The sequence below is a fragment of the Erpetoichthys calabaricus genome, chromosome 8 (assembly GCF_900747795.2).
Source record: "Erpetoichthys calabaricus chromosome 8, fErpCal1.3, whole genome shotgun sequence".
NCBI classification, from domain to species: Eukaryota; Metazoa; Chordata; class Cladistia; order Polypteriformes; family Polypteridae; genus Erpetoichthys; species Erpetoichthys calabaricus.
Window position 1 is genome coordinate 66,359,195 of NC_041401.2, and position 26,950 is coordinate 66,386,144.

The 26,950-nt window shown below is 39.9% G+C and overlaps 1 protein-coding gene and 1 long non-coding RNA gene across 3 annotated transcripts in view; one reads left to right on the top strand and one right to left on the bottom strand.

The window, feature by feature from the left end:
- ankrd13b (ankyrin repeat domain 13B) overlaps positions 1-26,950 on the top strand; it is a 169,203-nt gene that overhangs the window by 126,982 nt on the left and 15,271 nt on the right. For both annotated transcript variants that reach the window (XM_028806670.2, XM_028806669.2), the window contains exons 6-13: positions 3,472-3,661; positions 6,009-6,075; positions 6,614-6,695; positions 8,070-8,134; positions 10,852-10,982; positions 11,637-11,794; positions 16,019-16,171; positions 25,339-25,502. In XM_028806670.2, coding sequence (XP_028662503.1) covers positions 3,472-3,661; positions 6,009-6,075; positions 6,614-6,695; positions 8,070-8,134; positions 10,852-10,982; positions 11,637-11,794; positions 16,019-16,171; positions 25,339-25,502 — 1,010 coding nt within the window. The remainder of the gene's footprint in view (positions 1-3,471; positions 3,662-6,008; positions 6,076-6,613; positions 6,696-8,069; positions 8,135-10,851; positions 10,983-11,636; positions 11,795-16,018; positions 16,172-25,338; positions 25,503-26,950) is intronic.
- LOC114655578 (uncharacterized) overlaps positions 1-26,950 on the bottom strand; it is a 79,564-nt gene that overhangs the window by 47,916 nt on the left and 4,698 nt on the right. The window contains exon 2 of the long non-coding RNA XR_003716922.2: positions 14,185-14,302. This is a non-coding gene — a long non-coding RNA (uncharacterized LOC114655578). The remainder of the gene's footprint in view (positions 1-14,184; positions 14,303-26,950) is intronic.

Below are 26,950 nucleotides of genomic sequence, written 5' to 3' on the forward strand. Positions count from 1 at the left end.
GGTACAGCTACACTGTTAAACACATGCAATGGAGTACATGTGGTAGTGGATGTGTTGCGCGGTGAAAATGGACAGAGAACATTCCGAAACTGAAGCTGTAGCAGTCGATAAAGTTGAACATGATGACACAGAAGAACTTTTGCTGGAAAAAGGAGTCACGTCTGTTGTCTGGAGATACTTTGGATTTAAAAGGTCGGATGTGGACCATTATGTTCAAATGTGCAAATACTGTTTCTATATTACTGGATAATACTGCAAGCCAAGTTGTACTTGTTTTATTTTTTTCAATACTGTGTAATGTACCTGGGTACTGTGTAATAGTGTGATGACATGTTGACTTTATTCTCAACATTTCTACTTTATTCTCGTCGTTTGTCAAGATTAAAGTCGACATGTTGACTTTATTCTCGTAATTTGTTATAAAAGTAGAACATCGTAAACTAAACTTCATCTTAAAATGAATATTTAATTTACTAGCTTTTCTCAAACCCCGTCATAAGTTATGTAGCACATTAAATGCTTTGTATTAAGTGTTTCCGGAGCCATGTTAATCGCTACGTGCTTCTTAAACTGACCTCCTCTTGCACTAAGAGGAGGCGCTGGCAGCACACAGAATACATTAATTTCATGCTAAGATAAATACTAAATATAATTTTCAGAATTAAATGCATTAAAGCATGATTAATCATGTGGGGGCATGGTGACGTGGAGGTTGCACTGCTGCCTCACAGCAATGGGGTCCCGGGTGTTCCCCGCTTTGAATTTGCATGTTTTTCTGGTGGGTTTACTCGGCGTGCTTCAGTTTCCTTTCAAAGTCATGTAGGATGTGGGGTTTTGTTATGCTATATTGACCCTGCTAGTGTGTTTTGCTCGTATTCACCCTGAGATGCGCTGGTGCCCCGTTCAGGATTTGCTCCTGCCTCACACACAATGCTTACTGGGATGGGCACAAGCCTGAATGGATGGCATAATTAAACATGTATAACAAAGATTTTTTTTAAGTTCTGAACACTCTGTGGTCAAAGTTTATAACTATGTTTAATTTCACAAAGACGTTTATCGTGTAGTGATTGGTTATGTGGAGAAAGAAAAAGGAAAGATAGGAACTGCGGGTTTGGTACGTCAGACAGACAGCACGCGTGCAATAAAGAAAGCCCGCTCGGAAGAACATCCATTGAATTCTGTGTTCGTGTCTCCGACCACCAGATCACAAACCCAATATTTACAAAATATTTAAGTTAAATCTGTGAGATACCCATTCATACATCCAGTTTTTTTGGAGCCTCGTCACACCTGCCATACAGTTCTCTACACTGAACGTACACCTGGGGACCCCTTACTGCGAGGGAGCAGCACTACCATGCATGTTTAATACCTGCTTTAATGCATTTCATCATGAAAATTTATCTTAGCATTCTACATTTTCAGAGAGCAGGAATATCATGAAGTGAATGTATTCTGTGTGGCGATCGCTGCCTGTGCCTCCTCTTAGTGCAGAGGAAGTCAGTTCAAGAAGCACGTAGCGATTAACAACTGGGTTGGGGAACACTTAACACTAAGCATTTAATGTGCTATATTAACTTATGACGGGGTTTGAGAAAATCTAGTAAATTAAAGATTGATTTTAGGATGAAATTTAGTTTATGACATTCTACTTAAATGACAAAATAAACTATGAGAATAAAGTGGAAATGTTGACTTTAATCTCGACATATAGTTTTTTTTTCTTCACTGTGGCCCTAATACGATTCCATAGGGCTATACCACAAATAGCATTATAAATGCAAGTTGCAGTTTTATTATATATGTATGTAGCTTAGCTTGAAGCAAGGTCCATATTAATGCAGTTTGCCTTAATGATGGTTCAGTTGGTAAAGATGTCATCACCAAGTTGCACTTGTTTTATTTTATTTTATTTTAATTTGGTGAATACTGTGTAATGCACCTGGGCTTTGACGTCTTGGAAGTAATAGTATTATTACTGGAAGTTGCACTATCATTTATTGTATTGTTATTATTTATTAGTTTAAATATTATGCAATTTAATGATGGTAAAGTTGTTTAAAAAGTCACTTTAACGTCTTTAATGTGTCAGTGGACAGAGATTGTTAAGATTAACAAAGTGTAGTTGGTTTGCAAAAAATATTTACTATTTATTCCTTTTCTAAGACATGTGCAGTGCAATACAACTTTTGACAAGCACCTCTGGATATTTTACTAAGTCTAAATGCCTCTTTGGATGGTTGAAAATATGTTGTCAAAATTTTAGTTTAAGTTGTTTGCAAAATTTTTTCAATAAAAAGGCTCTATATTTTGACTGCATCCGACATGCAATGTGATTCCTTCTCTTCATTAGTGTCACCCCCTTGAAAACTATCACTTTATGGGGCCATACAAACCTATATTAATACTTGTGTGCACACTGAAATATTTTTTTGTACAATGTACAATTCTCATGACAGTGGAATAGGTTATTCAATGCCAGTAATTGTAGTGGAAAATCTGTTTAACATCCACTCATGGATGGGAAAAAAATACCATCTGATACCGTGAAACCGGTATAATTTTGAAAAATACTGTGATACAGAATTTTGATCATACCACCCAGCACTAGTGAGTACCCAATCTAGTAATTGCCAGGCAGCCGTCCACCAAAAGAGCCATTTACCGCCTAGGGGATAGTTGCTCTCAGTCAGGGAGTTTTTTTATTCCCTCAGTCAGGGAATATTCCTATTCCTGGTTGGCATGAACTTCTTTCAGCTTCGACTGCAGAGTTGAATTTTGCCTCTCAGTTTTTTTAAGGGAGGGACATTTCAAGAGTTGCTAGAGTAAGAAGAGTAGACATTATAGAGCCCAGGGTCACTCAATCATTGTTTAATGAGTTGCAATAGTTAATGTGCTGTGTTACTGCAGGTGCTAGATTACCAGATTTTACTCCTGTCCTTCCTGCCGCTCTGTTTATCCAATTTTTGTTGGACCATGCTGCCCTTTTGAATCATACCAGTGAAAGAAACATTATGCAATTTAGTGAGAAAACCAAAATACCAACAGAATTCTAAAAGCAAAAGTCATAAATAGGCCTTTTTTTCAAGAATTTTTCATTTCACCATATTTGTCCGCCTACTCATGTCCTATCCAAACTCTTCAAAACCTGCAATCTATCCAATTTTTCCAATCACCATCAAGCACAAAACATTAAATGAAACTCAAAGACATGAAGTGGATGATTAAATGACTTACTCATTTTCCAATATTTCTAAACTGCTTATTCATGGCCCTTTGCCCAGCTTGTCTGGTTTTCAGGTTCAGAGGTGGGAAGTGTGTCCCACCATTACAGGCAACTTAGTGAAGAACCATGTATTATACAGTGCACTCCTAAAATGAAGACAATAAACTTGGCAGCATACAGGAGAGCCCTCATTTTTCTCTCTCTCTCTTTCTTCTTTTTGCTATTTTTTTCCTGTGTCCCAGACTCCTGTGCGGTAGTGATGGAGGTGGATCATGACAGACAGCTGGTTTATTCAGAGTCCCTGTCACTGCCTGAACATGACCGAGAAGCCCTACTGAGTACTGTCCAGCCTTCTGATGACCAAGTGACCAGTCGTCTGTCTGCTCCAGTGGTCACTACCCAACTGGACACGAAAAACATTTCATTTGAGAGGTAAAGCTCTGCTATCACAGACTTCTATTCAACAAAGCATGGACCAGCCATTGTCCAAATGTCTGGTCTATTTGCTGTTCCATTGCAAGAGCTAAATTCAAGGCCACTATATTTTCTCCATTTATCAAAGAAGCATGCCATACGGACCTACCTTGCTATTGGGGAACGCATGCTTAACAAAAGTGTAGTTGCCCCTTTCTAGATGGAGGTACACTGCTTTACCATTCTGCTCTTTTTGTGGAAGGCCTGCTGTGTGGTGAAATAGATTTTTGGAAGCTCTGCTTTGCTCTTGTAGTGACCACCTGAGAGCTATGCAGGGAGAACAGTGCATTTTCTGAATACAACAGCACTCAGGCGCACATTTTCTCAGGCTCTGTCCCACCCCACCATACTGTACATAAATGAGCAGGTGTCTGCTTTATTATGACCTAATGGCAATTTTAAACTGTTTCCCAGTCAACCCCAACCAAACATGGATTCAATGCCCCCTTTCAGGTTAAACTCATTCTCTCATCTTGTATGTGCAGTCAGCGCCCCCATCCCCCAGCCTACCACCCTTTTTCTTGTGCCACTCTGTCCTGTCCCGGCCCCCCCAGATGCACCAAAGAGCATCTCTGTAAATATTTCATATCCTGCAAACTAAAAATAAATGAAACACGGTTCCAGGCAGTGTGATGTCGTATCCTAGTGCTGTGGTTCGCAGCACAGCCATTAGAGATCTGCATGTACCCAACCAACCTCCCCCCACCACTAGCACCATCACCATTTCCCCAGCTTCTCCCCTCTCTGTGGATCTGAGATGTATTATAAATAATGTAAAGCCCTGCCTTTTATGCTCATTTGATTTCCCTTTCTTGGGCTTGTGATGAGCTACCGTGTGGTGGGGGTGTAGGGGCAGCTCATTCAGATCTGTCATTTAACATCAAAACCTTGAAATGAACCGACATAAACAAGCAGCTAGAAAATGGATGTAAAGATAATGAGAAAGCTATTGAGCTGGGGAAGGAGATTACATTTCTTATACGGATGGATTCCACCATGGCGGGTGTGCTTCCTGGCATATGTGGCAGCCTTATCCATTTTTAAGGAAGTCGCTGCCACTTAATACAAAATGATGTGATCTGTCAAGAGTGATAAACAAGGAACCCATTCCTGATAAAGGCATGAGTGATACATTGCAAAAATTTTTCCAGTTCTTGGAATAAAATTTTAAAAGGGCCTACTAATCTCCCAAAGAAGTGCCCACGGAGGCTCCTCTGTTTTGGTCAAACTCACATGCTTGTTTAGAGCTCAGTCCTCACTAACATGATCCATCAATCCTTTGCTAAATCAACTTGTTACACTTCAAGGTTGCATGGGCTGGAGCTGCATCTTTTAATACAAAGACAAACAGTCCTGAATATGGAGCCGCTCCACTGCAGGACAAACCTCAGTCATTCAGTAAGAAGTTAGATTAACTAGATTTAGCATCTGAGGGATGTTGGAGAATAACCTAAACACAGAACAGAAAAGACATGACAGCTCTACTGGGAGAAGGAGAGATGAGCTTTAAAACTGTGGCTTCTGTAACCGTGAGGCACCAGCAGCAATACTTGTTGTTGCCACCTTGCTACCCCTCACTTACAAGGTATATGCAGAATTTTCCAGATGGTGCTTTTGGTTTTTGGTTACTGTTACAGACCTGACGGTTGGATAGACAGGGTGCCCTTGAGATCACTTTACTGCTACATGGATCCATTTCTGATTTTCTCAGAAAGGAAGCACTTTGAATGTATGGTCACAGAGGCCTTTCCAATGTCTCATCAATGGTCAGAGTTAATTCTGATTCAGAAAGAATATAGACATTCTCAGTGAATCGGTTCTGACCAAAATATAAGCACCGGACAGCATATTCACATGCTTCCCCTGGAGGCCAGGAGGAGAATCAGTGTGTGGCAGCAGGCACCAACTAGGTAGGCTGTGATCTCCCTGTTTTCTGCATAAAATCCAACATCACCATCAACTTAGCCATCCATTTTCAGAACCCATTTTTTGAGGCAAAAATCTTTAACAATATACATGGGTGCATGGCTGGAATCAACCACACTCACACAACTAAGATCACTCTGATTAGAGTTACCAGTCAACTGAATGCTGCAGTGTTGGAGAAAACCTACAGGAATATGCAGGAAAAAAAAAGAGTCAAGAAGATGTAACCTGCAGACACAGATGCCATCAGACACTGGGGTTAGGTTTAATCCAGGGTCTCATGTAATGTAAAGAGCGGGCCGAGTACAAGTTAAGCTGCCCATTTTCTGGAAGTCACTCACTCTCTTACTTTTACTCTATTTAATTCATTTTCTTGTAGGAACAAGACTGGAATTCTTGGCTGGAGAAGTGAGAAAACAGAGCTGGTCAATGGATACGAGACTAAGGTTTATTTGTTGTTCTTTCTTTTTGATAGGTAATGATTATAAAATGTACAGTTATTCTGTTGTTCAGTTCAACATGTTATTCAAGATTAAGAGACATGGTACAGTAAAAAGCAAAAGGATCAATTTCTGTTCACCACCTCTAGTTTATTTGATCAATTTACTTATAAAGGAGTTGTTGAACACTTCCAGTCTGCACCACCAGGCGTCAGCAGTTGTGTTCCTGAGGCACAGTTGATTGTTAAACTCCCTTTTCTTTTTTAGTTTGGACACTAACTTGGCTCGTTTGTGATATGGCATTAGGGTTCTTTTGCCGTACTAATTTAAGTTTCTTCTTGGAGATTATCCATCCTGTGTTTCTTGCAACATTTGTTTAACATCTCTGCTCACCATGCTCTGATTCAGGCACACAGTTAAAACTATATAATTCACAGTCTCTGTTCAGGGAGGTGACAGGGATGCAGCATACAATGAGGAACACTGCTGCATTTGCTTGAATGCCACTCTGTTAACAACACTGTATCCTTACTCTTGTCAACAGGTATATGGGGCCTCAAATGTAGAACTTATCACACGGACCCGAACAGATCACCTCTCTGACCAGCACAAAAACAAAATCAAAGGTACCTAAAAGGGGTGAAGACTCTGATGGAGGATATGGCAGTGTGCATATTTAACTTGCATATACATACTAAGCAAGAAGGTGGAGCCGAGGTTATACAAAATGTATGAAGCTCATCGGTTTAAAGGACTTGTCCAACCACTCAGCAGGCTGTGTCATTATAAATGTGCACTTAGAGAAACACAGATAAACGCCTGAAAATAGGCATGGCATACATACAATTTATACACTTAAAAATAACCACATGCTTTGCTGCACAAATGATATACATACGTATGTACATGCAATCTTACATTCATTTTCATAGACATGTGCTTTTACATCAGTATACTGTACATGTACATCCCAAAATATGTAAAGGCATACATTCATACAGATGTGCCCACTACCACCCTTACACCTCTGTATTTATAAACATATTCAAAAGAGGTACATATACACACAGAAAGAAGTACACACCTTAATATTAGAATATTACCATATTAAGACAGACATGTAAACATTTCTATGCATACAAATACATAATTATAGGTAAATAAAAGCATGTGGGGACAAGGTTCTAAAATGGCCCCATGTGAGTTACTGGTATTTTCATTAATGAACCCTGCAGTGACCTTACACCCAATACATGTTTGGGTTTCCCCTCCTGCACCTGATAGGCTCCTGCCTTCTGCAGTCCTGAAATGGATAAAACAGGATTTTGAATGTGATGATTTAGGATGTTAGGTTACGTGAATAAAAACATATGCGCCCAGTGTCACCACTACAGCTGTGCACACATATACAATACATCCAAATTTAATTTAAGCTGGCCTCTCTATCAGCTGCTGTGACACCCACCCGGACTGACACAAAGATGAAAGGAAATGGGGGGGGAAAAAAGCTTCTCTATGATTTAGGTGACTGATTTTCTAATTGTCTCTCTCTATCTTTGTTTTTTCTTATAATGCCATTTTGAAATGCTCTGCCACATAAAGTGAGACACACAATGGCCAGGAGTTTATTAACTGGGCATTGTTTTGAATAATCTGAAGGCAAAGACAAATACTACCACCTCTGGAGAGACACTAACAGGATACTTGGGAACTGAGCTGTATTTACACACCTTTAAGTGGTTCAGTGTGCTGGACAATAAAGCCTCTGCAGAACGCTAGCATGCTGTGGTCAGGAGGTTAATATGACAGTTCAGAAGCTTCTAAACCTAAAGTTAGAGAAAAAGGGATAACCATTTGTTCAATTAAATTTTGAAATTTTCACCAGTCCAGCATGCCCCCTTTGTCACCTGTGCCTCCCCAGCATGTGTGCTAGGAAGATGCAAAGGACAGAAATCTCTGAGTCCTTATAACTACTTCTTCTTCTTCTTTTTTTTTTGTAGGTAGTAAAACTCCATTGCAGTCCTTCCTTGGCATTGCCGAACAGCACATGGGACCAAATAATGGAGTGAGTTGGATTGTACATGGCAAGGGAGGGTTGGGTCAAAGGCTTCCATAAAGCGTAAGGTATATATAAATGAACAAATAGGTAAATGCATTCATTATGATACAACTGCAGGAAGATACTTTGGCCATCTCATCATCTCATGCTTTCCAGCTTTTACACAGCAAGAGACTGTGGAATTCTTTGTATAGCTGTTAAATACAAAGTCCACTTCAGTCATTTAGTTTGCTTGTGATACTCAAACACCCAGAACACATCTACTCTCTCGAATACAGACACTAGAGGTGAAACCCAACCTTTCTATTATTGCTCCAATTCCAGGTGAAAACACAAGCTGTGCTGCACACTTAGGATCTCTGAGCTGAAATCTAAATGTTATGACTGCTATGTTAGACTCTGACCCTGAAATGGATTAAGTGTTTTTAAAAACATTATTTCTATTGGTGGCATAGTCCTGGGTTCAGATCCTGGACTTGCCACTGGATATATGTTATCTGTGTGTCCACATGGGATTTTGCTAATTCCTCACAAATTCCAGAAAAGTGAAGATCAGAGTGAATGGTGACTCTGTAATGACCAAAGTGATGCTGCCAGTATGAACTTTGACTCACCCTGACTCTCTTCTGGAATAAGTAGGATTTAAAAAATAAATGACTGTGCGTTACTGCCCTCTGGAGGTAAAACTGAAGTTGTGCATTATTCTTTCCTTTGAAGATCAGATTTTGTACAGCTCCACTAATCACATGCCTACCAGCAATCAAGTCTATGGCTCATCACCACCCTCTGGTGGTACAATACCAACAACCTGACAATTTTCTGAACTCTCTTAGATCTTTTACAGTGTTACGGAGAAATGGAGCCTATCTAAACAGGAACCAAACCAGCAAAGACTGCCAATCTTTCTCAGAAAACACTAATGTAATCATTCACTCACACGCACACACTCTAGCTTGGCCCATTTAGTGATACCAGTCAATAACACAGGTGGTATAGTGGTGAAATGGTAGCACTTCTACATCACAGTAAGGACACTAGGGCTCATGTCTCGGGTCCTCCCTGTGTGGAGTTTGCATGTTCTCCCCATGTCTGCTTAGATTTCCTCCAGGTGCTCCAGTTTCCTCCCACAGTCCAAAAACATGCAGGTTAGGTGGATTGGCAATACTCTTATGTGTGGTTGGGGTGTAGGTATGCATGTTTGTGTGTTCGCCCTGGAATGGACTGACGCACTGTCCAGTGTTTGTTCCTTGCACCCTGTGCTAGTTGAGATAGACTCCCGCATCCCCGGCGACCCTGTTCAGGACTAAGTGAGTTAGAAAATGACAGTCAACGACACTCATTTCTTTCAGAAGGAGAATAAACACTCTCCGGATCGTCAGGGACCAGGCCAGGAGTCAAACATGCTCTGTTCATTTAACATGATACACATAACATGTCTCCTGGAAGTCAGTGCCAGTTCTTGTTGTCTGTGCATTGAAATGCATGTTCTACTTGCCGTCTCTCCTCCAATGAAGGTAAAACCAAGCATACTGCAGATTTCCTCCTCCTATTGCTTAAAAACAAATGCGACTGCACAGTTGCAGCTGTCCACACATCTTCACAGAGTGTGGGTTATTTTGTACTCAAAACTTTCCAGTGTCAGTTTCTAGATGTGGCTAGTAAGGCCTACAGCTGTTTCTCAACTGGCAGCATATGGCTACTAATTGTCAGTCCTCTGATTTTTGAGTTAGACATTATCCAGTTTCTTCCTTTGGTAGTTGTTAATTTACCGGGAGGCTGTTGTTGACATAGTGTGTGTGAGTGTGTGTTTTACTTCTGCAAACAGTTATATTTAACTATCCTTTGCTCAATGTGGCAAATTCAGTGTCATTTACACGTATGACTGTCACATAATGCAGGCTATAAAAAGCTAATAATAAAAGCAATCAAGTAGGCTGAGAAGTGCTATCACACTCCTGCACAAGACAAGTCACATATTTTCAGCACAATACACTCAGAACTTGAATTTTAAATTTTAAAATCACAGAGAAATCTGGAAGGCAAGATATTTGTTAAGTCTCACACAGCAAAGAGGCAAAGGTGATGACTTGTTTCTGATAAAGAGACAAGTTGGAGCGAAAATCAGCACTAAAGCGTACCTATCCTTTACACAACCAACACTTAGAAAGAAACAGAGGAACAATAAGCAAATTTTACATTATAGAATCCCATTCATTGTGAATCCTGTATTATTTTTTTAAATTAGAGTTCAGGCAGGTGAAGTGAGCACCTCCAAGTGAGAAATTGGTAAGATGTTCAGTGACCATAACCCCTTGTTTTTTTTTCTGCCATTGAACCCTCTCGTAGCAAGATACAAAATCAGCTTTATTTAAATCTCCATGTCAGCACTCTTTTGTGCACTGCCTAGTAGTGAGATGTACTGTTGCTTAAACAATAACATGAATTATTGTTGTCCTCTGCCCCTGGAAGGAATCAGTTAATATTGAAACCTGCACCCATGGGGTTTCCATTTAGATCTCCTTGCTACTCTTTGTAATCAAACCCCTTAGTGTTGAGAGGCACAATCTGTTTTATTCAGCACCCTACTCAAACACTACTGTACCTCTGCATCATCTAGTAGTCAAATGTAAACTATAATAATTTTAATTATTTTACAATATGGTGCTGAGGGAACCTTACCTTGAAAGCTCATCCTTCTTTATTCCACTTCTTGTCTTTGCTAGACACTGATCACCCAGACAAGTAGCCACACTAATCCTACAGCCATCACTGCTGAAGAGTACTTTAATCCCTCATTCGAATTGGGGACTCGGGATATTGGACATCCAATGGAACTCACCACGAAGACACAAAGGTAAGGGTGTCTAACACAGAAATCTAACTACAAGAAGGTTAATAAATAATAACAGTTACGTGATCCGAGTGTGCCAAGGAGAATCAATTATAGAGCGACAATGATGGAGATCATAAGTGCCCCCTAAAATCTACCAGTGTGGTGAAGCTGACTTTATGTATTATTGGACCACACTCATCTGCCCTACAGTTGCTGCTAACTACCTTGTTAATACACTGCAATTCAGTTCAGTATAATTTCAAGTAATTTCCCACTAAATCACAAAGCACTACCTTTATTCCAGCTGCAGCAGCAGGTGGCATTCACCTTCCTGTGGTGCCTTTTGACCTAGGAGACATGGGTGCCCCACCAGACTGTTCAGTACTGAAATCTAATCAGATGTTTACATTGCAATGGACATATAACTTGCCAGGTCAACTGGCCTACATAATGCAAAATAGATTTTCAGAGCAGCTATTGCACAGAGCTTGTAATCTTCACACAGCATTCACACCCAGAATTACTCCCCCCCCTCCTTAGTATTTTTCTCTGCACTTCTGATTCTCATCTTCCCTCTAAATTTAACAGCTACATAGTCATGCGTTGTTTGTGTTCCAGATTCACCAGAAAGGAAATCAGTTTCTAAATCTGAAGGTCTCTCTCTGTTCCTCTTAGGTTCAAAGCAAAACTGTGGCTCTGTGAGGATCACCCTCTGTCACTGAGTGAGCAGGTGGCCCCTATCATTGACCTCATGGCAATTAGCAATGCCCTTTTTGCAAAGCTGCAGGACTTCATAACATTACGGCTCCCTCCTGGGTTCCCAGTCAAGATAGGTAAGAGCACCTACTGTTGCTTCTGACTACATTATACTGGAAACTTGGGGTGATGCACAACTTCTCAGCTGTCTGGTACAAAGTTGTAACATTGGATCTAGCTAGATAACCCATGACACCCATCATTTTTGGAGCACCTAACTGAATGTGTATAGAATATGTGACTTTCTTTGACTGTTATAAAGTCATTATTGAGCCTGTAATCTTGATATTTAGAATGTGAGTTGGGGAAAGTGCATCAAAAGTGAATGTATCAATGAGTGAATGAAGACATTAGTTTTTAGTATTCTCTCATTATATAGTTAGACCAGGTTTACTGCTGAATATCTGTGTTCCTTTTTGATGGTTTGTGTGACTGTAGTCTATCTTATATAAAGACTGTGTTTGCTATGAGGGATCACATTATTTACGGTGAGGTCAGGTTTAGTCTTGAATGTTGACTCTTGGTCTTAGATCAGATTAAATCCTTAACAAAAAAAAACATTTTCATTTAGAGTATTCAAAATTTATCACTGAATGTCAATCAGTCATCGTCTAACCCACTATATCCTAAAAACAGGGTCACGGGGGCCTGCTGGAGCACAGGGCGCAAGGCAGGAACAAATCCCAAGTAGGGCATCAGCCCACCGCAGGGCGTGCACACACACACACCAAGCACACACTACACTAGGGACAATTTAGAATCACCACTGCACCTAACCTGCATGTCTTTGGGTTGTGGGAGGAAACCCACGCAGACACAGGGAGAACATGCAAACTCCACACAGTGAGGACCCAGGAAGTGAACCCAGGTCTCCTTACTGCAAGGCAGCAGTGCTACCACTGTGCCACCCATCACTGAATGTTGGCATCTATTTGAATTATAGACTAGGTTTAGTTTTGAATGATTCATCATCCTCTTTAAGCTGTTAGATCTCAGCTCAGCCCTGATTGTTAGATCTTGGTTTAACATTATATCAGGCGTAGTATTAAGTATTGGACTGTAGTATGAGACCAGACCTAATCCTTAATGAGACCTTTCTTATTTAGGGTATTAGGAGAGCAGTAGCTCTGAATATACAGTAGGTTTCATTTGGACAGCTAGATAAGATTTAGTTATGAATGATGAACCTATATAGTGTGTTAGGTCAGATTTGGTCATGATTGTTAGATTTTAGTGTTAGACTGGATTTAATCCTTAATCAGTGCTGTTCCTATGCAGAATAATAAACCTTGTTTAGATCTGTATATAGGCATCTCTTAGACTGCTTTTCATGAAGTGGAGCCTCCAAAAAAGCAAAAAGGCTACGTGGCCCACAAAAGCCTTCACAAGCCAGGCCAGGTCTCCTACACCTGCCTGGTTTAGGCTCCACTCCAAATGGGTTAAACTCCTAACCCCACAGGACTAATTAAGGCCTAGCATATCCAAAAAAGATTTAAGCCTCAAAATGAAAATGCCCAGCAGTGCAGTACAATCTTTTATCTCTTAAATAAATAATCCATATAAACAGTGTGAAGGTGAAGACTAAAAACAGTTCTAATAAATAATCCAATAAACATCAATGAGGTTAAAAGTCAGAGACAGTCCATAAAACCCATGAGCCCCAATAATTCCCTTTAAACCTGGTGTCATCTCCCCTTATCCTGTCTGAACCTTGCAGAAGGAGCATATACCCACTGACAGGTGCAGTTAACCTTCAAATCTGGGCTCTGGTCCCCATTGCTGATGCCTCTGCACCATGGAGTGCTTTGCTGCACCACATACTGTATATCTCCCGCTGCCACTCCCTTGGTGTCTGCAGGAGCACCAAACATCAGGTTGCTCCTGCTCCCAATGTAAGCACTCAGTAAGAGCACTCCTTCCATAGCCTCCAGCCTCTACAGTGGCAAAGCTCACACTCGACCAACTTTCTCTCTTCGTTCAACACGGGCACTCACTTTCTTTTTTTTTCCCCTCTCCTTTTAAGCTCCTTCTCTCTTTTGTCTTTCTCTCTTCTCTCACACTTTCAAGACTACTGTATATCAACCCCCACCCCCCTCCTTCTGCGCAGGCTTCTTTTAAACTATCCTCTCTAATTGTGTGCAGGTGCAACAAGCCACCTCCTCCAAAGTACAATTGAGGTGCCCAACCAATCTGCCTGCCTCCATACATGTATGTGGCGTGATCAGCCAAGTACCCCAATTAGAAATGGAGCAAACCTGCACCTGATTGGAGCCCTGGACACCATTATTTATTTAAAAACTGCCTAACACCACAGACCACTTATTACACTCCACAGAGCAAATGGGGCATTTAAGGAGTTGCCTAAAAAGTCACACACAGTGAACAATTCCCAAAAACACAGCTTAACAATCAAAATCCTTAATACAAGAGCAACAATAATCAAAAAACCATAAAATCCAATACTCACAATTCACAATATCGATTACAATGATTCCCACCTGAACAGTCCATCTCCTTTGCCTTTAAAGGGCTGGAGGCAGTTCACAAACAGATTGATCAGTGGCATTGCCTCTTGGGGTTCCACCCTTAAAGAAAATGGAACACACTTACATTTAAAAGACATCAGTACATTACCACATATGAAATAATATACAAATAACAAAGACCCGAAAGATAACAACTCAAAATAAACAAAAACAATAATAAAACATAAAATAAACATGACATCATTTCTATATGTGACAATGCTTTATTCTGAACAAGAGCTGACCATATTTCGAGCACCCAGTTGGTTTTCAAATGTTGGATCTTTTAATGTTAAATCAGATTTAATTTATTAGCAAAGACTTTTTATTTAGAGCGTGAAACCGAGCATATGGGCTTCTTTTACACTGGGAGATCTACCCATGAATGTGGGCTTATTTTATTTAGAATGTTCTAAATAAATAGTTTTGTCCTGCATACAGACACTTCTTAGACTTATTAACCTTATTATTATTACACTTCTTAGAATTATTAAACTTGATTTTATTTAGGGCAGCACGGTGGTAGCGCTGCTGCCTCACAGTAAGGAGACCTGGGTTCGCTTCCCAGGTCCTCCATGTGTGGAGTTTGCATGTTCTCCCCGTGTCTGCGTGGGTTTCCTCCCACAGTCCAAAGACATGCAGGTTTGGTGCAGTGGCAATTCTAAATTGTCCCTAGTGTGTGCATGGTGCCCAGGGTTTGTTTCCTGCCTTGCGCCCTGTGTTGGCTGGGATTGGCTCCTGTGACCCTGTAGTTAGGATATAGCGGGTTGGATAATGGATGGATGATTTTATTTAGTGTATTAGGCCAAATTTATGCTAAAGTGTGGCATATTTATTATTTAGTAGTAGATTAGAATTGACCCTTAATTTTTGCCCTACAATGGACTGGCACCCTCTCCAGATGTTGATCCTGTCACAGGCTCCAGCTGCCCTCATGGCCCTGCCCTATATAAACAGGTTAAGAAAATCTGTGGATGGATGTTGTCTGTTCTTATTTTGAGTTTTAGGCTACATGCATTTCTGAATATGAGCTAATCTAAGAGCAGAGTATTAGATTAGGCAAAGTATTGAATGAGACTGCACCCTATTTTGATTATTAGGCCATATCTATTATACAATCTTCTTAATCAGGCAACATATTTTAAGAATATATTATTTAGCCCTGGATGATTGATCCCCTATTGGATATTATTCATCCCAATTACATTGTGAATGTTGGATATGTTCAGTTAGGACTTTAGTCTGAATTCTTAATGGTGGGTCTTCTGAAGCAGAATTAGTCCTAAATGCTGATTCTTCTTTAAGACTGTTAGTTCAGATTTATTCTTCTGTATAATTATTTACTGCAAACTCCTATACCACTTGAGTCTTGATTGACAGTTCCAAGTTGGACTAGGTTTATTGCAGTAGACTCCTGTGATTTGGACTATTAGCCATTGTGCTCACACTATTTATAGTTTGGATGAGCTATACCAATGCATGTCCCTAACAAATTCAAAACGCTGTCACTTGTGACCAGTGGCTTGACTTTTTATTGAACACAATTTCTTAGTGGGATGAATGCCTCCATTGCTAAATGCAGTTCTGATTTATGTGCAGCTTGTATACTTTTCTTCTTAATATTCATAATAGATAGAATTATTATTCTCTGGCACTATAGAAACTCTATGCTAGAAAACTCATAAAGCTGGCTTGCATAAATAAGGTGACCCTTATGTAGATAATCTCTGCCTCTGTATTCCTGTTTTTAGTGACACATGTCTCTGTCTCCCACAGAAATTCCAATCTATCATATCCTGAATGCTCGTATCACCTTTGGAAACCTCAATGGCTGTGATGAGGCCTCTAGCACTGTGCGTGCCAGCCCCAGTGGAGAAGCACCATCCCCTGGCAGTGACTCTTCCAGTGTCAGCAGCTCCAGCTCAATGAGTAAGAGGTCTCAGAAAGCACGCTTATCACTTGTTCAACTCCCGCCACCCTCCATCCCCTCAGAAACTGTATACCCTAAATTCAACTTCTCCCAACCTCCAGCACATTACTGAAAACATTCATTGGCATCACAAATTGGTATAAGAGCATGTAGACCCTTTGAGGCCAAAATGAGCTGGAGCCACATGGACAATAAATACATTTTCTTTGCATTGTAAGTGCATTTTATCTCAGTGAGTGGTTGTCCTTTTGCCCTACCTCAATAATCAGGTCCATTTTTTACATTATGCTGTTGTCTCCAGTGTAGGGTTGCCAGATTAGAAAAGTAGAAATATGGGACACTCTTTATATTACTACATATATACATTTAAACATGCCCCCTACCCACCCAGACCAATATATTAGATAGATAGATAGATAGATAGATAGATAGATAGATAGATAGATAGATAGATAGATAGATAGATAGATAGATAGATAGATAGATAGATACTTTATTAATCCCAAGGGGAAATTTACATACTCCAGCAGCAGCATACTGATAAAGAAAATACTATATTAAACAGTGATAACAATGCAGGTATACAGACAGACAATAACTTTGAATAATGTTAACGTTTACCCCCCTGGGTGGTATTGAAGAGTCGCATAGTGTGTGGGAGGAACGATCTCCTCAGTCTGTCAGTGGAGCAGGACAGTGACAGCCGTCTATCTCTGAAGCTGCTCCTCTGTCTGGAGATGACACTGTTCAGTGGATGCAGTGGATTCTCCATGATTGACAGAAGCATGCTCAGCGCTTGCCGCTCAGCCACAGATGTCAAACTGCCCAGCTCCATGCCTACAATAGAGCCTGCCTTCCTCACCAATTTGTCCAGGCGTGAGGCGTCCTTCTTCTTTAAGCTGCCTACCCAACACACCACCGCGTAGAAGAGGGCGCTCGCTACAACCGTTTGATAGAACATCTGCAGCATCTTATTGCAGATATTGAAGGACGCCAGCCTTCTAAGGAAGTATAGTCGGCTCTTTTCTTACACAGGGCATCAATATTGGCAGTATATTAAAGTAGAGACATAAGTTAAAAACATAAACCAAGGATTCTAATGGGTTATGAGGAAAACAAAAGTAAAATCATTTGAAAATTATTTAATACAAGCTAAAAAAAATTCTGTAAAAGTGAAATCATTTGAAAATATTAATTTAATACACACAACAGAGAAATATTATTATTTAATAGAGGCAGTTAGAAAAAAAGTGGGCCGTGGCAAGTAGTAACAACACACTTTGTTGACACTGCATGTTGCAATGCTGATACAGAACTGCACAGCAGCACAGCTGAAGAACAAAACGGTAAGAGTGTCGCTGTCCTCTGAACAAGTTGCAAACAGGCAGCAAACACTAGCTTCCTCGATATATTTGGGTTATTTTCATCAAGAGAATCTGAGGAAAGAAAGTATAATTACTTATAAAGTTACAACTAAGTACCCTAAGAAGGTAGTAAAAATATATTTTTATTACGAAATTTGAAAATGAACTAAATACGGGACAATTGGGTGTCCCTGAAAGGTCAGTAAGAGATAGGGGACAAAATGATCAAATATGGGACATGTCCCGTATACTGTATAAGGGATGTCTGGCAACCCTACTCCAGTGGGATGTTTGTGAAGGCACCTCTGACAGGCTAAAGTCAGTACCCACCTTTCTTCAAACCCACAAAGGTCAATTCAGGTTGCAAGTCCATAACTGGGCACACTCAATCACACACTCAGTTGAATGGTGCCCAGTTAGGAGTAGCCAGAGAGGGAGGTTATTACAAAAATAAATAAAAAACAATACAGTACAAACAGAAACCCCCTGAAGACACATGGAGAATATAAAGACTGCACAGACTAGAGCTGTCAAATATCACTCTTTGAATATAACTCAAATACAGATAAAAAAATTTCTTATTTAAGGCACACAGACATCCGATTGTAAAAGAACAGTCCTTTAGTTTTCCTCTCATTCATGTTGGCTTTGTGTTGCATGCTGCAATACTTTGGTATTGTTAACTTGTTTTGTACATCACTTTCACGATCTGTGTTTCTATCATTTTTAATTGTTAGTTTGCATCATCATTTATAAAACTGACAGATCTTTCTATCATACTGCTCTGTTTCCTGGTTTCAGGGGCATGAAAATATTGTTTTGCTCCTGATCCTGTTCCATTTCACTCTTGAACATGATATCCCTAATTTTCTGTTGCATTCATCGTAGCAAACAAAAACTCATTAAACATGACTGGAAATAATTGCTGTATTTCTGATTTTCCTTTTATTATTATAACAACTTTAAAATTGCCATTTTAAAGAGCATTTTCAATGTCAGGAAAGCACACTTAGCTACCTCAACCAACACCTGTCTTTTGGGGTCTACTGGTTAAACACATAATTCCCATAACAATGGCATCACAAAAAATAAGTATTAAGGCTATATGTGTTATGTTTTTGATGAAATCTGTAAAAGGAGAAAATAATTCCATTTAGTTGAATCCTGTAAAGTATTCTTTGACCACTAGACCCCTGCCACAGCACTCAACTGACACCCCTCTTTACAAATGATCAAATCTGGCTTTTCTAAACAGTTGATTTACCTTCCACAAGCTGCTTTTTTATAAACTATAACCATTGCTTATTGTGATTTGTTTTCATTTTTTTGCTATTTTTTTACTTATTAGTTAAATTTTAAATTGTTGTTAATGAAAAATGTTCACCAAATAAAAGATATAGTGAGGAAGAAATACTTCATTACAATAAAGTCCATGCAGCAACACCATCTGTGAAACACAAATAGACTCACCATGCCTCGATTTATATAAAATAAATATAGACGGTCACTGACTTCATGTCTTTTGCACCCAAACAGCAGTAAAGCACCTAGTGAAGCTGAGGGCCGGAATACAGGGCAGGATGCGGGGGGCTAAAGTAAAAATTGTGTTTAGTAATCTTGGGAGTAGCATCCACTTGCAGAGCCACAGCGCCATACGTCACCGCAGTTGTAGACCCGCAGTTACAGACCCGGAAGTGACGTCACAGTCGTTTCAGGACTGACTTCGTAAAATTACTTTTGGAAGATTTCTGCAGGTCTCGGCAAAGCCTGGCAAGTAACATCGGATCAATGACCTGTTCAGAAACCAAATAATACACATCATTGTGTAGTTCATAGGGTTTCTGCCATCACGTCGTGTCATACATCAAACTAAACAATACGGATCGTTTCTGTGAAATACACCATTAACATTTACGTTGTGTTCGGGTCTGTGGGAACCATTTAACATGTTGTTAATTCAAAATAGATTTTTGTTTACATTCATGAATCAAAATATACATTATAATTACAATGTTTGAACCATGTTAGAGTTTAGTAAAACGTTAATAATAAAAGTGATTATGTTTTTTAAAATGTACTATGCATGTGTGCAATATTGTTCTAAACCAATTTAGAATAAACATTTAAGCCAATCTAATATTTTTAAACATTTATGTGAAGAAAACGGCAATACAGTAATCCCTCCTCCATCGCGGGGGTTGCGTTCCAGAGCCACCTGCGAAATAAGAAAATCCGCGAAGTAGAAACCATATGTTTATATGGTTATTTTTATATTGTCATGCTTGGGTCACAGATTTGCGCAGAAACACAGGAGGTTGTAGAGAGACAGGAACGTTATTCAAACACTGCAAACAAACATTTGTCTCTTTTTCAAAAGTTTAAACTGTGCTCCATGACAAGACAGAGATGACAGTTCTGTCTCACAATTAAAAGAATGCAAACATATCTTCCTCTTCAAAGGAGTGCGCGTCAGGGGCACAGACTGTCAGAAAGACAGAGGAAAGCAAACAAATCAATAGGGCTGTTTGGCTTTTAAGTATGCGAAGCACCGCCGGTACAAAGCTGTTGAAGGCGGCAGCTCACACCCCCTCCGTCAGGAGCAGGGAGACAGAGAGAGAGACAGAGAAAAACAAACAGTCAAAAATCAATACGTGCCCTTCGAGCTTTTAAGTATGCGAAGCACCGTGCAGCATGTCGCTTCAGGAAGCAGCTGCACAGAAGATAGCAACGTGAAGATAATCTTTCAGCATTTTTAGACGAGCGTCCGTACTGTCTAGGTGTGCGAACAGCCTCCCTGCTCACACCCCCTACGTCAGGATCAGAGAAAGTCAGCACAAGAGAGAGAGAGAGAGAGAAAAGTAAGTTGGGTAGCTTCTCAGCCATCTGCCAATAGCGTCCCTTGTATGAAATCAACTGGGCAAACCAACTGAGGAAGCATGTACCAGAAATTAAAAGACCCATTGTCCTCAGAAATCCGTGAACCAGCAAAAAATCTGCGATATATATTTAAATATGCTTACATATAAAATCCGCGATAGAGTGAAGCCGCGAAAGGCGAAGCGCGATATAGCAAGGGATCACTGTACATATTCTACACTGAATTATGCTATATATTAATTGCCTTATATAGAACTGCTTTAGTTTTTGTCATTTATTATTATAAATGATGGGCCATCAAAAGAAAAAAAATAAAAATACTAATAAGAACACTATTTATATAGCACCCTTCCTATGCCCAAAATTCAGAAAGAACAACAGGACCTATATAACATTACCTACAAATTATATCTTCACTAAATAAAGATAAATACAGGATATACAAAACATTCAAATAGAATAAAAGACAATAGTGCAGACTGAAATACAACATATATTATAGCAAAAAAATCTTGAACAAATAACTTAAATTGTGATAAAAATGCAAACCCTGAGTACCTGGACAGAATAGGGGGTAAACTGAAAGAAGGGGCCAAATGTCAGGTCTGTTTAATGTTTTCCTAAACAAATGATTTAAAAATGAATGGAATCAATTGATCTCATTAATTTCAGAAGGTCATTCCACAGTCTGGGCGCTATACAGCTGAAGACCCTGCTGTCACCCACAGAGTGCAGGTTAGTGTGGGGCACAACAAGAAGGCCAGAATCAGAGGACCTTAGTGGGCAGGTTAATAACAGAATTTGATATTCAATCCTGTAAGACACAGGGAGCAGTGAAGGTGCAGCAGGATGGCTGGGATGTGCTCGCTGTTGTTGGTTCGTGTCAGGACTCTTGCAGTTGAGTTTTGAATCAGCTGGAGCTGTGATATAACATAATATTATTATAAAATTAAGATAACTTAATTATTAAATTATAAATTAAGGTATGAGGGTTGCCCTCGTCATAACATAAGCTACATAGTGTCTGACAATGGGTCCAAGGATTTCATCCTGATACCTCATGGCAGTCAAGGTGTCGTTGTCTAGCCTGTAGAGGTCTGTGTGTCCCTCCATGGATATGCCTCCCCAGACTGACCATCACTGACCCACCACCAAATTGGTCATGCTGAGCAATGTTACAGGCAGCATAACGTTCTCCACAGCTTCTCCAGACTCTTTCATGTCTGTCACATGTGCTCAGGGTGAACCTGCCCTCATCTGTGAGAAGCACAGGGCGCCAGTGGTGGACCTGCCAATTCTGGTATTCTATGGTAAATGCCAATCAAGCTCCATGGGGCCCACTAGAGAACGTCGGGCCCTCAGGCCACCCTCATGAAGTCTGTTTCTTTCTGTCAGAAGTCAGAGACATTCACACCAGTGGCCTGCTGGAGGTAATTGTGTAGGGCCCTGCCAGTGCTCATTCTGTTCCTCCGGTCCTCCTGATGGGATAAGGACCTTCTCTGGCCCTGTCCAGCTTTCCTAAAGTAACTGCCTGTCTCCTGAAATTGTCTCAATGCCCTTGAGACTGTGCTGGGAGACACAGCAAACCTTCTGGCAATGGCATGTATTGATGTGCCATCCTGGAGAAGTTGGACTACCTGTGCCAGTGCTGTAGGGTCCAGGTATCGCCTCAGGCTACCAGTAGTGACACTGACAGTAGCCAAATGCAAAACGAGTGAAAAAACAGATGAGGAGGGAAAAATGTCGGTGGCCTCCCTCCAGCTGTTAAACCATTCATTCCTGTTTTGCGGGGTCGTCTCATTGTTGCCCTTTAGTGCACCAAAGCAGCTGAAACTGATGAACAAGCCCCTCTGCTACTTCACTAACCAGATCAATAGCCCACAAGTTTCATTGACTTGATGCTATACACGGATTCAAAAGTGTTCCTTTAATTCTTTTGAGCAGTATATTTTAATTGTGGAATAATGGAATTTATAGAGTTGTGGAATAAAATTTCCTGTGGCCAGCATCCAGCGTAATGTTTTGCCTAAAATCTCCACTCCTCTTTTTGTAGCATTATAGTCCATTATCATTTCTGGCCATGGAATCTCCTATCCCTGTGCTGGTCACATTGTGTCATTTGTTTAGACAAACTTTAATGTCTTCACTGGCCTATTCTGTGTGGCCAGCAGTTGAGATGGGAGCTCTGGCTTATTTTTCCTTATTGTGCTAAGCATTGTTACCTTCCTCTTGAGGAGCTACTGTCCCAGTTTGTGTAAAAGTTATTGCATATAGCATTGTGGCAATGCAGTTTATGTCATGTCCAGGGCAACCCTCACACCTTAATTTCTCACAGGAGTTCCTCCATCTCACTTCCCATTGTTAATGAAATGACATCCTCTGCTCTTCTGTATCTCTATGCTTTTCCTTGAGCATGTTATCCATAGCTTTGGACTGGATTATCTTTTTATGCAGATGATGCTTAGATCTATTTCAGTGTTAAAAGTGACACTTCATCACAGCTTTCTCAGCTCACAACTTACCTCAGTGAAATTAAATTAAAATTAAAACCTGAACAGAGCAAAACTCTTTAAAATTAAATTGCAACATAACTGAACTCCTGCAAAGTGGCACTAAAGTGCAACTTAAGAAAACAAGCTCCTCTTCAACCATTCTGGGTGATGATCTCATCAGACCTTCTTTTACTGCAAAGAACCTTGGTGTCACTTTGATTCCTCCTTTTCTTATTTCACCCATGTAAGCCACATTAAGAAACTTCCACCTGTGTCACATTTCTTATGTTTAATCATTCCTCTCCTTTTCTAATGCTGAGAATCTTGTCCCTGCTTTAATCATGTCCCTCATTGATTATTGTAAGTCACTACTGGCAGGTGCCACTTCTAATCTTATATCACAGTTCCAGCTGATTCAAAACTCAACTGCAAGAGTCCTGACACAGACTGGCAACAGCGAGCACATCACCGCCATCCTGCTGCACCTTCACTGCCCCCTGTGTCTTACAGGATTGAATATCAAATTCTATTATTAACCTGCCCACTAAGGTCCTCTCATTCTGTGCCCACACTAACCTGCACTCTGTGGGTGACAGCAGGGTCTTCAGCTGTATAGCGCCCAGACTGTGGAATGACCTCCTAAAATTAATGAGATCAGTTGATTCCATTCATTTGTTTTTAACTCATGTGTTTAGGAAGACATTAAACAGACCTGACATTCGGCCCCTTCTTTCAGTTTACCCCCTCTATCTGTCCAGGTACTCAGGGTTTGCATTTTTATCACAATTTATGTTATTTGTTCAAGTTTTTTTTGCTATAATATATGTTGTATTTCAGTCTGCACTATTGTCTTTTATTCTATTTGAATGTTTTGTATATCCTGTATTTATCTTTATTTAGTGAAGATATAATTTGTAGGTAATGTTATATAGGTCCTGTTGTTCTTTCTGAATTTTGGGCATAGGAAGGGTTCTATATAAATAAATTGTGTTCTTATTAGTATATTTTTTTACTTTTGATGGCCCATCGTTTATAATAATAAAGTGACAAAAAGTAAAGCAGTTCTATATAAGGCAATTGATATACAGCATAATTCAGTGTAGAATACAGTATGTGTTGCCGTTTTCTTCACATACATGTTTAAAAATATTAGATTGGCTTAAATGTTATTCTAAATTGGTTTAGAACAATATTGCACACATGCATAGTACATTTTTAAAAACGTAATCACTTTTATTATTAACGTTTAACTAAAGTCTAACGTGGTGCAAACATTGTAATTATAATGTATATTTTGATTCATGAATGTAAATGAAAAATAATTTCAATTAACACAGATCTTGATGATTTTAATTTTGTCAACATGTTAAATGGTTATGTACCCCACAGACCCGAACACAACGTAAATGTTAATGGTGTATTTCACAGAAACGATCCGTATTGTTTAGTTTGATATATGACACGACGTGATGGCAGAAACCCAATGAACTTCACAATGATGCGTATTATTTGGTTTGATGTACTGTTTTTCCTTCTCATTTTTATTGCTTAATTTCTGAACCCGACGTAACTTTCCAGGCTTTGCCGAAACCTGCAGAAACCTTCCAAAAGTAATTTTACAAAGTCAGTCCTGAAACGATGGAGACGTCACTTCCGGGTCTGTAACTGTGGGTCTACAACTGCAGTGACGTATGGTGCTGTGGCTCTGCAAGTGGATATTATTGGAATCTTGGGTGATTTTGTACGGGTTTCATATATACATTACAGGCCTGGCTACACTTTTCTCTTTGATCATGTCACTTTCCATGCACAAAAAAATCCAATTTTTGCAAAGGGACATGTTTTCCAAGGAAAAGCTGCGTCAGTGCTCATAAGTACTGCATGCTTTCCAGATGCACTGCATGCAAAAAAGCAAAAAAATAAATAAATGAATAACTGGACATCCCTAACACATACTGTGGCCAAGCTTAGATTTGCAGTCTATTAACCATACTGCCTTACAATCAGAATATTCTGTCAATTTTTAGACACCGTGTACGGAACAGGCATTTAGAAAAAGATAAAATAATCCCGAAAATAATTTAAATGGAGGTTTGTTAGAAGGCTCTGAAGTCAGGATTATTTAAGCAAATCCATAACCCCAAATTCAGAGCCTTCTAACACACTTCTGTTTAAATGAATGGCATACCGACCTCTGGTGACTTGTGTTCAAGTTTTCAGGAGTCACTGCCTTGTCACCAGAATGACTGATAAACACAATATAATCCCCGATTGCCCCTTGCCTTTCCTCCACACACAGCTCTACTTTGCACTTCTAGTACGTAACGGTAATATGAACGCTGCCTCACCCTTCTTACACCTCTCTTTTTCCTCTTGCCTGTTGACTCCTTTCCTAACCGTTTCCTATGTTTGCCGTTTCATTTTCAAACTCAGCCTCATGTCGTGGCTGCGAGATCCCCGCTGGCCTGTTTGAGGTGCCCCGTGGGTACACAGTGATAGGTAATCACCGGGACAACCTGCGAGAGGAGGAGGAGGACGATCTGCTACAGTTTGCCATCCAACAGAGCCTTCTAGAAGCTGGGAGCGAGTATGACCAGGTGAGAAGCAGAGTGGAATGTGTAGGGAAGAAGGGAGCCAAATGCTCAGGGAACCTTCTTCAAACTGTCAGGAAAAAGTAAGTGTGTCACAACTAGACTAGCAATGGAGGTTCTGTAGCCATCAGCAATCCAGCACCATGGAAAAAGGAAACCAAATTAGTTCAGGAACTTACAGGAAAACACAGGCTTGATTTTAATATTTTTCCATATTTGTTTTGTCCAAACTATACTGTAAGTGTCAGTAGCTCGTATTATACAATGCTGTATGGTCTTCTGCAAGAACTTCTCTATCCTGGCAGAGAAGTTTTGCTTCTGATTGTTTTTTCTCATCATATGACATTTGAAAAACTCCTTGGCACTAAAGTTATTTTTAGTGTTCGGTGTACCACACAGTTATGGAATGCCAGAGCCAAGGAAACAGCACTGGACATGGTCTCCAGCTCCACATGGGGGCCACACAAGTCCATTCACATTCACACAGAGACCAGTTTGGAATCTCCAGTTAACCTAACATGTCATAAAAGTGTTCTGCGTATGGCCCTTAATGTTTTGTGGTGAAAAAGTGAGTGGGCATCTGTGGTCACCCAAAGAGCATTGAATGACGGAGACAGTAGACTCCTGTAGTCAGTAAAACATAGAAAAGGCATTGTGACAAACTGACAGCAGGATTGTGGGTTCCTGTGGCTCACTGAAAAATAGAGGAGCATTATGGGAAGTTTATACCCTTTTGTTTCTAATTTTATTTTTAAGTTAGATGTCTACTCTTTGGATTCTCTTAAATAAACCATACTCTCGATAATGTACATAGTTTACTTTCTGAAGGTAACCGACTTAAAATCTCTAATAAAACATATTGTTTATTTAGAAGATAAAAGAAATAAAAGGAGCTTAGAGAGGATTTTACCTCAAAAAATCTATTTTGACTGAAATGTTTTTTTTTCCATCTGTCAAAGTTTGCTTTGTCAAAAACCCATCTGACTTTCCATGAGCTTGTGTAATGTAGTTTATCTTTGTCGAGCAAGTTCTTTTTGAGACTATCTTGGCTATACCTGCTGTTTGACATTTCACTTTATTTACATTCGCTTCAGGGAGGTGCTTTCTTTTACACGCCTTCACATCAGCTTAGCAAACTCACATTCACTTAACACGTTTTGCTGTCTCTATTTGATTAAAATTAGTATTTATGTATATAGCTTGTTGTGAATAACTCTACCTGGCAAAGTCTGAGAAATTATTTGGAAGCTTCATTTCTACTATTTTCTTTTAACATTTTTCTGATTATTTGCTGGACATTTGTTTAAACAAGATGGCCTCTTCTTTATCTTTACTATAGTTTATCAATAATTTCCTTTCATTCCAGTCAGTCATTGTCCAACCCGCCATATCCCAACAAAGGGTCACGGGGGTCTGCTGGAGCCAATCCCAGGGTGCAAGGCAGGAACAAATCC